Source organism: Bos indicus, chromosome 18 (assembly GCF_029378745.1).
Source record: "Bos indicus isolate NIAB-ARS_2022 breed Sahiwal x Tharparkar chromosome 18, NIAB-ARS_B.indTharparkar_mat_pri_1.0, whole genome shotgun sequence".
Classification (NCBI taxonomy): domain Eukaryota; kingdom Metazoa; phylum Chordata; class Mammalia; order Artiodactyla; family Bovidae; genus Bos; species Bos indicus.
This window is the reverse complement of record NC_091777.1, coordinates 36,685,516-36,702,226: the sequence shown is the minus strand read 5'-3', so window position 1 is coordinate 36,702,226 and position 16,711 is coordinate 36,685,516. Positions and strand designations below refer to the sequence as shown.

General features: G+C 40.3%; 1 protein-coding gene across 2 annotated transcripts in view; it reads right to left on the bottom strand.

Moving 5' to 3' along the window:
• Window positions 1-15,641, bottom strand: part of TANGO6 (transport and golgi organization 6 homolog) — a 184,462-nt gene extending 168,821 nt beyond the window's left edge. Inside the window, exons 1-2 of one of the 2 annotated variants that reach the window (XM_019978905.2) lie at window positions 15,527-15,641; window positions 1,500-2,143 (exon numbers count right to left, since the gene is read on the bottom strand). In XM_019978905.2, the coding sequence (XP_019834464.2) occupies window positions 1,500-2,143; window positions 15,527-15,623 (741 nt within the window). In that variant the 5' untranslated portion in view covers window positions 15,624-15,641. The remainder of the gene's footprint in view (window positions 1-1,499; window positions 2,144-15,526) is intronic. The other variant, XM_019978906.2, reaches the window with a different exon arrangement.
• Between the last annotated feature and the right edge of the window lie 1,070 nt (window positions 15,642-16,711).

The window sequence follows — 16,711 nt, the reverse complement described above, 5'->3', positions numbered from 1 at the left end:
CTGCCTTGATGAGTAATAAAGGTGACATTCTGACTTGTCATCTCTTACTCTGTTAACTGTCTTTTCACTCATTCAGAATCTGGGCAGCAAAGAGGGTGCTGTTTAATTGGGTCCCTGCTCCAAGCCACAACAGACTGACCCCCTTTGGGAGCTTCACAGTCAAGACTCAGAATCCTGCTCAATACAATTTAGTAAATTGTGATGCAGATGCTGATCGGAGCAGGAGCTGTTGCGGGACTTGTCCAGCTTCATACTGTCCACTCACCATGTTTCCCCTTCTCCTTCCACCCCATCACTTGGTCCTTTCTGTGTTTCCCTTTTCTTTTCTCTCTTCTGCCTGAGACCTCTGGGTACTGCTCAGCTCAAACAACAGGCATAAGACCTGCTCCAGACCCCTCATCTCAAGGAAGTGCAGGTAGCAGGCACTGATGGAGCCGTCAAGACGCACACCCTGTTGTAAAGAGCACAGAGCTCTGCTCCGCAAAACATAAGGGCGCTGGAGGAGACCATAATTTCATGTGACTACTCAGGTGACAATGGCTTTTAAGTGTTTTCTGTTTTATTTTCTTTTGTGAGCACAGGGAGAACAAACAGAAAAGGAACAAGTTGGAGGGTGACATAGAAAGGCTGACAGAAAGATAAGTGAGTGGACATGATAAAATCTGGATGCAGGAGCAAAGGAATTACACTGCACGTGACCCTGGTTACATTTATACCTTAACAGCGTCTTCTGTTTAGGTTCCTGTGCTAAGGCTGCAGCGCTCTCATGGGGAAGCAGTGGTCCCTGTTATGTTACACTTGTGAGTCTTGTCTCCCCAGTGACTGTGTGAGCTGTTGGAGAAAAGGGCCACATCTAATGCTTTTGTATCCTTCGTATCACTTTATCGTTCAGACGCTCAAATCCCTACTGACCATCAACAAAACACTTGCCTGTACCCTCAGCACCTAACAACCAACACTGACTGGATTGTGGAGGGCACCCAGCGCTTGCATACTTCATCTCACTTAATTTTCCCGAGAACTTAATGAAGGAGGCGTAAACAGTTTAATATTAATAGTAGTAGTAGTAACTTTTTGGTGAGCACTGCTGGGTATTGGGCCAGGTAACTTACACACATTATCCTTATTCCTCACAGCCACCTTCCAAGGTAGGTATTGTTTTGTTTCTCAAGGCAGGCATTAATAAACACATTTTACAAAGTTGGAAAGAAACAGAGATTCAAAGAAACAGCTTGCAACAGCTGTTTCAAAAAATGGAAAGAAGGGAACAGGTGAAATGGACTCTCCAGGAGTGAAAGGACTCGTATTTAATAAATGAAAGGTCCAACCCCCTAAAAAGATTCGTCTATCCACCAGAGATGCTTAGGCATTTAATAAAAATTCTAGGTCTTTCCATCAGCACTTTTCCAAAGAACTGAGATGATCTCTTATAGCAACCACACACAAGGACACACAGAGATTCTCACACTCTCTCTCTCTCTCCCCCCATGGATGCTTACCTCTTCCTCAGGACTCAGCAGCGATCTCTTGCTTGGGCAGAACCCCAGCTGGCACAGACCTGCTGCGATATCCCCAAAATGGCGGCAGAAAACCAGGCTCCCCAGAGACGCGTGCTGAGCAACACTGAGGAGGACGCTGCAGCTCGTATACAGCCTCCGGGTTGCACTGGGAGCAGCACTGAGACACACCACGTCCTGAACAACGGCCCCAAACTCGGTCCTGAATCTCAGAGGGACTCCAACACCAGGCGCGAGATAGGGGCAGACACCCAACATCACTACAAACTGCAGAACTGACTGGACAGTCCTCTGCTGGGAGACGCTAAGCGTGTCCGGGCTCAGGGCAGGAGCAGTTTCTGGAGTCTTCGGGTTGGGTTTACCTGGATTGAAATCAGCTGCCAGGCGGAGCATGGTTTCCTTCAAGCACAGCAGCAGCAATAAAGTCTGGGAAGTAAAACGCCAGGTGACGTCCATAGAGTCTTGCGGCCATTCTGCCTCATTAGCAATTTCATCCCGTAGGAGTTTCAGTATCTTCCAGTGAGGATCTTTCAGGAACTTGTGCTCCAAAGCAGACAGGTTAGATTTTAAAGTAGCCAACAGGATATCATGTTTCGTGATCTGCAGTGAACTTGAGCCTGATCCTTCTGAAGAAAAATCAATCAAATTACATACATGGAAAACAAATTGTGCTTCCCTCCATGAGGAATACCTTGCCCACTCCAGTTCATCTTCTGAAGCCTGACTCAGATGTCATTACTTCTAGAAAGAGGCCCCCCAACTATGCCTCCCCAGGCAAGGCAGAATTCCAGACCACATTTCCTGCCTTACCACAGCACTTTTCATGTAGTTAGAATTATGTACAGAACACATTATATTGGGTTAGCCAAAAAATTCATTTGGGTTTTTGAGAGCATCCTATGGAAAGACCTGAGCGAACTTTTTGGCCGACCTAATACTTCATGGTTTGTTTCCATTCCCCACACGTTCTGAGGGGACAGGGTGCTTGTTGCCCCAGAACCAAGAGGCCAGATCTTAATCAACTTACTGGGCTGAAACTATATCGAGAAGAGAAATCTAAAAAGGTAAACATTTACCAGAGAAGGTTCATTCAAGCTGTTCTAGATCCCAGGAATAAGGCATTGAAGAAAAAAAAGTCCTTTCCATCATAAAATTACAACCAGTGAGGCAGATCGCAGAATATGGACATGGGATGCAAAGAAATTCAATCATACACACTCCCTAATATCTATTCACAATTTTTCCTGAACTCTCCCAAAATGGTCTTTACTGCCCTCTGCTGGTGAAGGAGCTCGTGCACTCTCTCAGCAGCTGACATCCTTGCTGACTCCCTCCTTGAAACGCTCCTCTCTTAGGTTCTGGGGCAGCAAGCACCCTGTCCTGGTTTTTTTCCTTCTACCTCAATGGCCATCTCGAAGTGTCTCCTCTACTGGTTCTTTTCCTCTACCAGATATCAAAGTGCTCCAAGGCTTGTCCTGAACTCTGGATTATCTTCCTCGACAGTCTTAATCTGGCCTAGGTCTTTAAAAATGAGCTAAAAACTGCTGCTGCTGCGGCTGCTGCTGCTAAGTCGCTTCAGTCGTGTCCGACTCTGAGACCCCACAGACGGCAGTCCACCAGGCTCCCCTGTCCCTGGGATTCTCCAGGTAAGAACACTGGAGTGGGTTGCCATTTCCTTCTCCAATGTATCCAAGTGAAGTTGCTCAGTCGTGTCTGACTCTTAGCGACCCCATGGACTGCAGCCTACCAGGCTCCTCCACCCATGGGATTTTCCAGGCAAGAGTACTGGAGTGGGGTGCCATTGCCTTCTCCGGAGCTATAAGCTAACAGCTTCCAAATTTACATGCCTGGCCCATGACTACTTAGAGCCCATGATTCTAAGTTTCAGAGACATATTTCCAACTGCTGAATGAAATCTTCACTTGGATATTTCTTAGGCTTTTCAAATTCAACAAATTACTGATTCTCACACGTACCTTACACTCCTAAATACAATCTAACCTGGCTACTAACTGGTTACATCTCCACCTTTTTCTTTTATCCAACCCATCACCAAGTCTTTCCTGTTCTGCTTACTAAACCATTCTCAAATTTATTTTTCTCCATCTTACAACTACAACCTTTGTCGAAGCCATTAACATCTTTAAACTGAAGTACATCAGAACCCTCTTGACTGGCCTCCCTACTTTCACTCTCCTAAAAATTTACTTTTCACACATCAGATCCTCTTAATATTTAAAACAGATTTCTCTTGAGAATTCCCTGGCAGTGTAGTGGTTTCCAATATTGGAGCATGGGTTCAATCCCTAGCTGGGGAACAACCTAAGATTCCCACATGCCATGTGGTATGGTCAAAAATTAAAAATAAATAAAAAATAAAATAGATTTATCTTGGTGGAAGCACACACACACATTCCTGATGTATATACACCTAAAAGCAGAAGTGCTGAGACACAGATATCCAGAATCTCAATCTAAATATTATCTCCTCACAGGTGGCCTTCCTTGACCACTCTAAAAGCCATTGCCCACACTATTAACTCTGTGATAACACCCAATTTCTTTTCTCTATAGTACTTATCGTAATCAGTAATTATTTTATTGGTATTTACTTTCTTTCTTCTCTTAGAATTTAAACTTAATGACGGTGGGTACCACGTCTCTGTTGTTTGGTCGGTGCTTTGCACAGCTGACATAAAGTAAGCCCCAAACGAGCATCTGTAGTTGACTGAGTAAAAGAATGAATAAAGAGTGATAATAAAGATCTCCTTAGAACTCCTATAAGACCAAGCCTCTCTCAGATAACTATCAACTCTGAACAAAGAGTAAAAAGCAAATATCTGAAGATGCCTGAAGGTGATGAAAGGGAACAAAAACTAGAGAAGGCACCCAGGAGGAAAAAACAGCACTGAAGAAGTTTCCTGCTTTTCAGTCTGGGGTTAGGTCTTTGCATACCAAAAACACTAGAAGAAATTCATCTTACTGACAAGAACCAAAGCATACAATTCAGGGCAATTACAGCAGGCGGAAAATAAGAAATCTCAGAAAGTACAGAACCAGAGAGGAAGAGCTCCCAGCTCTGCATTCAGTCAGTTCAGTTCAGTAGCTCAGTCGTGTCCGACGACTCTTTGCAACCCCACGGACTGCAGCACGCCAGGCTTCCCTGTCCATCACCAACTCCCGGAGCTTGCTCTTACTCATGTCCATCGAGTTAGTGATGCCATCCAACCATCTAATACAAACTGTGCTTAAATCTATGGCTAATCTTTGAACTAAGCATCTATGGGAAGAACTTTAAATACCTCAGCTAAAATGGAAAGAACTGAAAAGAGCTGCTGCCCATTGCAGAAGAGACAGAGCTTAGAGTATGAATCAGTCAAATGAACTGCCTACTTCAGGGAACTCCCTGGTGATCCAGTGGTTAGGACTCAGCACTTTCACTGCAGTAGGCCCAGGTTTGATCCCGAGTTGGGGAACTACGATCCCACATGTCATATGGCATCGCAAAAAAAAAAAAAGGCTACTTTAAAACAAAACCAAACCAAAAAAGATCAATCTTCTCTGGAGGACTGTAACAGAATCTAGAGTTTCAACAGCATATCCTTCATGATGTCAATTATACAATCCAAAAGTCCTAGACAGATGAACAAATCTGAAAATGTGATCCACCTCAAGAGAAAGACAATCAAATAGAGACTGATCCGAGATGACCCAGGTGTCAGACTGAGCAGACAAAGATTTTCAAGCAACTCTTTTAACTGTGTTCAAGCATGTGATGGAAAGTACTCATTATGAATGAACAAAATACAGACTCTCAGCAAAAAAGTAGCAAGCATTTTTTAAAAACCCAAATGAAAATACTAGAATTTAAAAACAAAATATCTGAATTTTTTTAAAAACTCAATGGACGGACTTAACAGCTTTGAGATGACCCCCTTCAAAAAATGAACTTGAAGATATACTCCTAGAAATTATCCAATCTGAACAACAAAGAAAAAAAGATTTTATAGAAACAGCCTTAGTATCTGTGAACACTATCAAACGATGTATTTGTAATAAAACAGAGAGTAACTAGAATAAAAGGAGAGAAAATGAAGCACAAAAGGATGTGGAGAAATAATGATCAAAATTTTCCAAAATTTAGTGAAAAAACATAAATTTACAGATTCAGTAAGCTCAGTGATGCCCAATCAGGATAAGTAGAAAGAAAATCACATCTAGGCATATTATAGTCAATCATTGAAATAAGATAAAGATCACACTGATAAGAGGGCAGAAATCAACACAAATACTGTAAAGCAATCATCCTCCAATTAAAAATAAATTAAAAATTAGACAAAGAGAAAATCTTGAAAGTGGTCAGAAAAAAGCAGTCAGCATAGGAGACCAAAGCTATGAATGACTGTACTCACAAGCAATGACTTAAAAGATAATGGAAAAACATTAAAGTGGTAACAGGGTAAAAAACAAACAAAAAACAACCACCACCACCTGATGTGATGACAGGAGGAAAAAAAACCACCTATCAAGTCTCAATTCTATATCCAATAAAAAGTAACCTTCAAAAATGAAAGAAAAAGGAAGACATTTTCAGATCAATAAAAACTCAGATAACTGACTGCCAGCAGATCTGGAATACAAACAAATGCTAAAGAAGTTCTTCAAGCTGAAGGAAAAGAGTACTAGATGGAAACTTGGATCTTCAGGAAGGAAGGAAAAGCATCAGAAATGGTAAATATGTGGGTAAATATGAAAGATTCATTTGTTTCCTCTTTGTTTAAATACATATAACTGTCTAAAGTAAAATCTATAAAACTGTATTATGGGGTTTATATCTTACATAGATACAATGAACATGAAAACTATAGCATAAAACCCAAAAGGGGTGGAAGGCTATAAAAGAACCCTTACAGTTACAAGGTTTTTATATGTCCTATGAAGTGGTACAAGATAAATTCTAAACAGATTGTGAAAAACTACAATGTATATTGTAATTCTAGGATGACTACTAAAAATGTAATGCAAAAAGGTGGGTTATGGTTATAAAACTACAATAAAATGCTGAAAACATAAATGAAATCAAACAGCAACAGACTTCAAAACTAAAGTTAATATATCTTCTAAGAAAGATGCAACTGATGATAACTAAAAGGGTGTTCAACAATACATTATTTATAATAGTGTAAAATTAGAAATACACGTTGAGTAAATTATAGTCTACCTGTATCTAACATACTGTATTTTATATGTAACATTTGTTTTGCTTATTATCGTCTCTCCACCACCGAGAACAAAAACTCCTTGAGGACAAGGATATTGCTCTGTTTTGTTCACTGCTGTGTTCTCCTTGCCTGGAACAAGGCCTGTCTGACACAGTAGCTGTTCAAAATAAGTAGTTATTTATTGAATGAATGAATGAATGACAGATGGATTATTTGAAGCCATTATACTATGGTGAACATTATTCAATGACATGTTCACTAAAAATATTCTAAAGGGAACAGAGCATGAAGTACTACATGGGGAAAAGATATGAACAGTTTACAGAAAAAGAAATGCAAATTGCTCTTAAACATGAACATATGATCAACCTTGCTCCTAAGAGAAAAGTAAATTAAAACTATACTGAAATATCACTTCCCATCTATCAAGTGGCTAAAATCCAAATGTTTTTATAACACATTGTGTGTTTTGGGGAAACACTTTCATACACGGCTGGTAAGAGACTAAAATGGTACATTCCCTAAGAAAAGAAATTTGGCAATATCTAACAAAATTATATAGGCATTTAACCATTGGCCCAGCAATCCCTCTTTTAAGAATCTATCCTATAGATAGATACACAGGCAAAAATGCAAAGTGACATATACACAAAGCTTCTCATTGCCATATTGTTAGATACGCAGCAGTAGGGAAGGGATGGGGCTCAATCAAATTGCGCTTTGTCTCGCAGAAGCTAACCCTTAAATTGCACCAGGTGTCTCCAAAAGGTTACAAAACATCCCACAAGACACTGTAGTACACGCAAACACTCAAGCACCTGTTTGCTTTCAGTTTTGGGCAACCTAGAGTAACCGCTGCCTCTTTATATTGCTTATGGATGATCATGCCTGCCCTTTCAGGAATATGCATGCCTCCCGGGCTTAAAACTACCCTGGTCCAATGGTTAGGGGAGATAGTGCTTTGAGGCCTATTTAACACAGAACAAACCTGACTCCAGATTGGGTCTATTCCTTCAGCTCTAATCTTTGTGCCCTAGCCTTTTCTCTACCTCCTAGGTTTGACCTTTAAAGGTATAAGGCGTTTCCACTTACACAGAGATAAAAAGTTGCAGAAAAGAAAATAACATTTCTCTCCATTGAACATTTTTCTCAGTTGGAGGTTTATAGGAACATCATGGCTAGATCAACAACTGCGCCAAGTCTGCAACAAGCCACACCCTATCCCCTTTTAGTAAAAAAGAAGCCTGAATTCTAACTAGGTTAAGATGGTTTTCTGGTACCACCATCTTCTCAGTCTGCTGGCTTCCAGGTAAAGTTGTTATTTCTTGCCCCAACACCTGTCCCCCAATTTACTGTCCTGTCATGGTAGAGCAGTGAACAGTAATAGCTTGAACTTGGTAACACTATCTCCCTGCCTCCTTACTTGTCACGTGTAATAAATGCTTCTACTTTAAGAAAGTACTTGGTGTGTTCACTAAGGACCCCAAACCCACTGAGTCTGGTAAAAGTATTTTTTTACATTAACAAAAGGCTTAAAACAACCCAAACATCCATTCATAGAGAACTGATGAATAAACAGTGGCATATTCACATAATGGAATACTATGCAGCTGTAAAAGGGAAAGAGGAAGACTTCTACCTACCACTATGCAGGTATCTCTAAGACATATTAAATTTTAAAAGATACAGAAGAATGTATATAGTATGCTAACTTTTGTGTTAGAATGGGAAGGTACACAGATTATTTTTATTTTTTAAAAGTAATGGAAGAACAAATTAAAAATTCACTACAATGAACTGTCTATAGAGAAACGGAAAAAATCGGTGGGAGTAGACAGGGATAAATGTATCCAGTTTTAGAGTTTTCCTCTTAAAGCACTGAATGTTTCTCATGAGCTTCAAAGGTGGTGCTACTAGTGAAGAATCCACCTGCCAATGCAGGAGACATGGGTTAAATCCCTGGGTGGGCAAGATCCCCTGGAGAAGGAAATAGTACCCCACTCCAGTACTCTCACCTGGAAAATTCCATGTACAGAGAAACCTGGTGGGCTACAGTCCACCAGGTCACAGAGAGCTAGACACGACTGAGCACACACACATTTTTCATAGTTTTAAAAAAAAACAAATCAAAAGGAAAATTCAAAATATTCCTAAAGATAAAAAACAAATAAACCTAAAAATTCTATACTTTATGTCCAGGGTTGCCAAAATACAAGCTACAGGTCAAATCTGGCCCTGCCCCTATTTCCACAAATAAAGTTTTACTGGAACATAGTCATTCTCATTTATTTACATATTACATATGGCTGCTTTCGAGCTATGATGGCAGATGTGAATAGCTGTAACAGAGACAGTATGGATCACAAAGCCCAAAATATTTACTGCTTGCTTTTTACAGAAAAAATGTTCCAGCTCTTTCTCTAAACCAAATTAGCAGCATAACCACACATAATTATTTCAAATGACTTGACATATAGAACTCTGTACATCCTGAGGGCAAAAACAAACAAACAAAATCCCTTAGAAACAGGTTTGTTGATGATAGTAATGTTAGACTTGTTATTTTAAAACACTATACGCATGTGTGAGTATATATGAATATGTGACTATATATTTGAGTGCATATATATATGAAGGAAGTAAATAACTATTAATTTTATTAGGAATCAATATTTATAGGTAAGAGAAAATATAAAGATAAAAATATAAAATACAGTAAAGAAGAATGGCTAGGTGGACAAACACATGTTAAAGAGTCTAGGTCATGGTATATGAGTTTTCATGGTAAAATTCCTTCAACTTTTCTATAAGCTTAAAATTTTTCTTAATGAAATGTTAGGAAAAATTTAAACTCTGTAACATTTCATTTTAATTGGGAATATCAGTAGGAACTTTCAATTTGCTTTTTTTTGTTTTCTGAAAATCCACATATTTCCTGGCTCTAATCACTGAAAAAGTCTGAAGCAATGACATCTCAGTGGCAATAAATATTACTAGTGTCCATCTTGTGGTCCCTAAATATCACTTATTCTTAAAAAGAACTGCTTTCAAGCATAGAGCAAGAAATGTATAAGATGAATCTGAATATCTTATGTCTTAAAGCAAAGAAGCAATCAAAGACTACTAGGTCACATCAAAGAGTCCAACAGCTAACTTGAATGACTCCCACAGGCCACAGATGGAACAATTAAGAGTATCAAGAATAATCACTAAAATAAATTGAAACATATATATACACAAAAACATGATTACATAATAAAACAAAACCAAAAAATATCACTCCGTTGGCTAAATTTGGAGACTAAGACACTAATGTATTTTTCTGAAAACTGATGGATAAAAAAACAGGATGAACCTAGCTATGAAAACTTATATGTATGTGTGCCTCAGTACACACATAGAAAAAGATCTCAAAAGCTATACTTCAAAGTGTTAACAGTGATGATCTCTGGATGGTAGGGCTTTGGATAGGTAGGGCTTTTTCTTTTTTGCTTCATTAAAATTTTTTTCAGAGTGAATATGTATTATTTCTGTACTAAAAATATATTTTAAGGTTAGAAAACAGTATGTAGTATATGAGATCATTTTTGTAAACAAATAATATATATATATATCTCTCCAAAATGTAATTTCTGGATTGTGGGATTAAGGTCATTTTAATTTTCTTCTTTTAGCTTCTCTTTTTTTTAAAGCTTTATAAGTAATATTAACTACTTCTATGAAAAGAAAAAGCAACAATAACATTTAAAAATGTTAATCAATTTAGTGAGAATCACTAAAATAGTGAGAATCAGAAGAGTAAGATTTTTCAGGACTTCTCTAAGACTGATCAGGGCAAGTGTTTCGACTCACTGGCATGAATATCTGTTGCCTTTGAGTAATACACACCTAAAGAGGAAATGAGTGCTTTCATAGCTTGTTGCCACTAATGATTAAGATCCATAAACAATCTCTAAGTAACTTCCTGTGACTTTATAAGATCTTGGAACTTAAACATGGGACACAAAGTGATTAACAAAAGCTGCTAGCCCTTTTTTCTCAAGAGCCCCTTTTAAAGTGGTCTCCTCTGCCCTCTTCTGGTGATAAAAATAAAAGCTACTTGAGGAGAAGGAAATGGCAACCCACTCCAGTATTCTTGCCTGGAGAATCCCAGGGACGGCGGAGCCTGGGGGGCTGCCATCTATGGGGTCACACGGAATCGGACACGACGGAAGTGACTTAGAATAAAAATAAATAAATAAATAAAAAATAAAAGCTACTTGAAAATAAACACGGCATTCTCTGAGAGCAGCAGTTCTCAAAAGTGTGGTATAGGGTCTCAGGTTCTGAGGGCCTCCCCAAGATTCTCTCAGAAAGTCAGCAAGGTCAAAACTATTTTCATATTAATACTAAGACAGTGCCTTTTATGTTCTCATTCTTTCTTGAGTGTACCAAATATGAAAATTCATTAATATGAGTTCATATTCTATATTAAAATCAACCTTTTAAGAAATTACCTCTTGTTGAGTTTTAAAGAGGAATACACAGTTATCTGAAAAGATGATGGAAATTTCCTCCCTTTCCACTTACATATATAGATGTGTGAGTCTAGATATCCATCTGTTTCAATAAAAAAACCTGTCATGACAGATTGAACACAGAAGCAAATATGAAAACCCAGCTCCCTTCTAATAAGTCAGACACTTAAGATTTACAAAAGTGTAATAAAACAATGCCATTCAAAAGTAAAACAATGTTACTCTTCCAACTGTTATTTCGGTAAAATATATTTTTTTATGTTAACATGTAACAGGTTTGTTACTGTTGCATTTAAATAAATTTAAGAGTTCTCTTAAACTCTTAATTTGTAATACAGTAAATATTGATATACATAACCCACATAGAAGCTCTTTTAAGTCCTCAACACTTTTTAAGAGTGTAGGAGTACTGAAACCAAAAAATTTGAGATCTGTAGCCTTAAAACAAAGTCTTTCAAACTAGAGTCATATAGTGCTTCCACAACTTTTTGGCCATTTATTTTGAGCACCAGCTGTATTGTTATTTGCTTTATTCATTTATTTCTTCAAGTTAATCTTTTTAAACTTAAATTAGTAATAGTTAATATACTATCCTAAGGGATATGTATTTAATTCAATCCTTCTACCAACTCTGTGAGGTGTGTGTGTGTGTGTGTATGTGTTAGTTGCTCAGTCGTGTCTGACTCTTTGCGACCCCATGGACTGTAGCTTGCCAGGCTCTGCTGTCCATGGGACTCTCCAGGCAAGAATACTGGATTGGGTTGCCATTGCCTTCTCCTCTGTGAGGTGTAGAGTATTATATTAACATCCTTATTTCCAGATAAGAAGACTAAGGTTAAGCCATTTGCCAGAGAGCATGTTCAACTCTGGCAACCCAGTTCCAGAATCCAAGCTCTTGATCACTATTTGAAGCTTTTCAGCCTCAAAATGTTTCTCTACATACTGCCTACAACCATCCCCATCATGCTTTGGGAAATGCTGCCCTCATAAACAAAGTTATTTATTCTTCCCACCACCAATTTAAAAGTCTACGCTTTGTGACATTTAAAAGCAGACTTCATAATTTGTGTGGTACTTTTTAGTAAATGCAAACTGGAAAATAAGGGACTTTACTGGTGGTCCAGTGGCTAAGATGCTGCACTCCTAATGCAGGGGGCCCAGGTTTGACCCGTGGTCAGGGAATTAGATACCACATGCCGCAAGAAAGATCAAAGATTCTGCATGACACAACTAAGGCCTGGTGCAGCCAAACACATATATGTGATACAGCTTCATCATATACAAATCACCACAATTTACAGCCCCCCAGTTCAGTTCAGTTCAGTTCAGTCGCTCAGTCGTGTCCGACTCTTTGTGACCCCATGAATCTCAGCACGCCAGGCCTCCCTGTCCATCACCAACTCCCCGAGTTCCCTCAGACTCACGTCCATCGAGTCAGTGATGCCATCCAGCCATCTCATCCTCTGTCATCCCTTTCTCCTCCTGCCCCCAATCCCTCCCAGCATCAGAGTCTTTTCCAATGAGTCAACTCTTCGCATGAGGTGGCCAAAGCCCCCCAGCCACCACATAATTCAATTCTAATGACTGAGTTCAATGAACATATATTTAGTCTGGCAAGTTTGTTTTTTGTTTTTTTTTTTTTAGGAAAACTACTGCTAAAATGCTGGGAAAGACCAAGGGCGAGAAGTGGGGAACAGAGGATGAGATAGTTGGATGGCATTACCAACTCAACGGACATGAGTTTGAGCAAATTCCAGGAGGTAGTGAAGGACAGAGAAGCCTGGCATGCTGCAGTTCATGGCATCACAAAGAGTCAGACACAACTTAGCGACTGACCAACTGCTGAGATGACCTCAAGCAAAACTTCACTAAAACTGACAACCCCTTTCCAATTCTGCTTAACACACTTCCTAATAAGGGAAGTGGAGCTATTACTCTTACTTGCCCCACAACTGAGAACAGAAATGGAAGGCAGGTGAAGAGAAAATATGTAATGCTGTAGACCTTTTAATAGCTCAAAAGGGAAAGACTTGGTATCTTCCTTCCTTTCTGTCTATTCAATTTCCATCTAGACTGAATTCTCCTTCCTCTTGTATCCTTCCACAGCTCCTTCCTCAGATAACTCCTTTACTAACTAACCAACTGCTACCTGTTCCCTCCATTCACCACTAGTATTAATATTATCTGCTATGTTGAATATATCGGCCTGTATGTGGAGTGAGGCTTCCTCATGGGCTCAGCAGTAAAAAAAAAATTGTCTCCTGCAGTGCAGGAGACACAGGAGACCCTGGTTCGATCCCTGGGTCGGGAAGATCTCCTAGAGGAGGAAATGGCAACCCACTCCACCATTCTTGCCATGGAAATACCACTGACAGAGGAGCCTGGCAGGCTACAGTCCAAAGGGCCACAAAGAATTGGACACAACTGAGCGACTGAGTACAATATATTTGGAGTACCGTCTCCCCAAACAAGATACTTGAGAGCACAAGTTGTTAAATAATATTTCTATCTCCAAAATCACTGAGGACAGAATACTACATACAGTTGACTCTCAGTAAATATTACCTAAAAGGAGTCAATTGAAAGACCAAAAGAAGTTGAACTAGCTGGAGGTACTTTTAGCAAATACTTTCATCTTGTCTCAAAACCCTCTGTCCATCAGGAACATATGAATACTTATTACGCACAGGAATTTTTGTAATTCCTTCAGCAGCTGACATGACAAAAGAAAACAGCAGAAAGATTCACACAATATAACCTATCTGAAAATAATATCATTTTACCTAATTATTCTTTTTCAAATAATAATGCTTGTTTTTTCTTAAGCTAAATGAATACATGTAGTAACTCCACCACATACTCTGAGAGTTAGGGTCTTCCAAATACAAAGTGTATGTGCTTTGCGACAGATGACTACTTCCAGACTATTTAACTTATTGAATCCCTGTTCTCAGTAATGTTCTAGATAGTTGCAGTTGCTAGACAAGCAACCACTCCACTAACAAGTTAAAAATGTATTTTCCAGTTTAATTCTTCACTGTGGCAAAGTAGTATATACACTTCCATACTACAGTTGAAGGCATGTGAAATTTAAATCCTAACTCTACCACTTAGGAGACTGGCATTAGGCGATTTCCAATGTACCTGAGCCTTCATCTGTAAAATGGAATACAAGTAATACCTATATCATGGAATTGCTGTGAGGATAAAAAGATCCATACTTAAATAGCACACTATAGGGGCTGACACTTAGCAGGCACTCAATTACTTTTTTTTTTTTCCTTTTTGCTCATACTTCTCGGCTTGTGGGATCTTAGTTCCCCCACCAGGGACTGACTCAGGCCCTCCGCAGTGAAACCAGGGAGTCCTAACCACTGGACTGGCAGGGAATTCCCCCCACTAGCTTTCACTTGCCCCTAGTATGATATACTACTTACTGTTTCCTGACTTTTCGAAGTTTGGGGTGGAGGTGGGGAAATCTCAAAATGTGAGACTGGGAACATAACCTTCATGTACCTTACCTTCCTCACCCTACAAACCCCTTCCTCCAAATTGTACACTCTAATTTAAAGTAGGGCCCTATTTCATTGAGGTAGGGCCCTATTTCATGTGTTATCTTCCCCAAAGCTCCAGATAACATCAGAGGCTCCATACTGAATAATCTGCCTTGGTCTGACAAGAGGGTTCGGTAGACCTTGGTTCTAAGTTCGTGTTCTGCCTCATATCTGACCATCTGATCTTGGTCAGGTTACTTATTCTTTGATGAGCCGGGGGTATCCTCAGGAGTAAAAGGAGAGTGCCAGGCTACACCACTCCCAGGGTCCCTTCTGATTCTAAATTGGGAAAGACTAAAAGTGACTGTAAATCCCTACCACAGACTGTAAATCCCTAAATACTCTCCCCAAAACGCAGCTCAAACGTCACTGCTTCCTTTCTCTGGACTCCTTGGCACTCTGTACAAATGTCCAGTGTCCACATCAGACCCTGCGCTCTCAAGAAACTGGGACCTCTCCGAGGCAGCTCTGGGAGACCCTCTGAGGCTGTGGTTGCAGTCCTCGCAGAGCTGCAGTGAGGACGGATGAAAACACGTACCCACGGTGCTTAACACAGTGCCTGGCCCAAGGTAACAGCTCGAGATACTTCGGCTAGTATAAATATTCAGCGGTTCCCATCCCTCCTTGAACCTCGGTTTCCTCAAGGGTAAAATGACGCTGGACAGACCCTGCCCAAAGGCCCCAGTGCAGCCCGGCGCCGAATTCCGTCCTCTCACCTCCCGGGCTCAGCAGCAGCTTCAACGCCTCCAAAATCTGCTCCAGACCACACTTTTCCAGAACCCTGCTGGAAGCAGCCTGACTGACCGCCGCCATGACTGAAGCGCAAAGCTCCACTGGGGACCTGCGCATGCGCCTCAGCGGAACGGCGCCGCTGCCGGGTGGCGTGTGGCGGACGCACTAGGGGCGGGATCGACTCGGCTGGGAACGCCCCCTTTGGGAAAAAATGTTTTTCTCTCGCCACCTGAATTTCCCTGGGGTAGGGGATGTAAAAATAGCTAACACAAACCGTCAATGTGCACGATTTGAGAAACTCAACGTGATTAACTTCTGTATAAAGGATGAGAAGTAGTTTATAAAAAATATGAATTTTACTCAGTATGAAAACATTTGGTCACCAAAACACTGAAATAGTGAAGTAATCAGATGCCGTACCTTCTTATAATGAAGTTCGGTATGTAAAATAATACTCAATTGTTTAATTTCTTCACTAATGATATTTGTGCTTCCCTTGTAGCTCAGACGGTAAAGCGTCTGACTACAAAGCTGGAGACCCAGGTTCAATCCCTGGGTCGGGAAGATCCCCTGGAGAAGGAAATGGCAACCCACTCCAGTGTTCTTGCCTAGAGAATCCCAGGGACGGCGGGCTGCCGTCTATGGAGTCGCAGAGTCAGACACGACTGAAGCGACTTAGCAGCAGCAGCAGCAGAGGAGCCTGGTGGGCTACAGTCCATGGGGTTGCAAAGAGTCGGACACGACTGAGCGACTTCACTTCACTTCAGTGATATTTAAAAACAACTACTAAACACACACACCGACTGCAAATAGCTGCAAATATTGTTCTTGATGATACGATTTCTTAAAGGAACTAAGTACAGCTCCCAATAAAAGCTCTATCTTTGCTGTATTCACAGACATTCCTGGAAAATTCAGTGTTTGTTAAAATCGTGCCACATCAAAATTGTGTTAATATGTAAAACAGATGGGTTGGAGATATATCATCAGTAACAGCTTTTCACTTACAGGAATCTCGGTGGGACATTCAAAATTCATGTTGTCTGAAAGAATGTGAAAGTGAAGTCCGTCAGTCGTGTCCGACTCTTTGCGACCCAGGTCTCCCACATTGCAGGCAGACGCTTTACCATCTGAGCCACCAGGGAATGGCAGGCTGCAAATCCAGGACA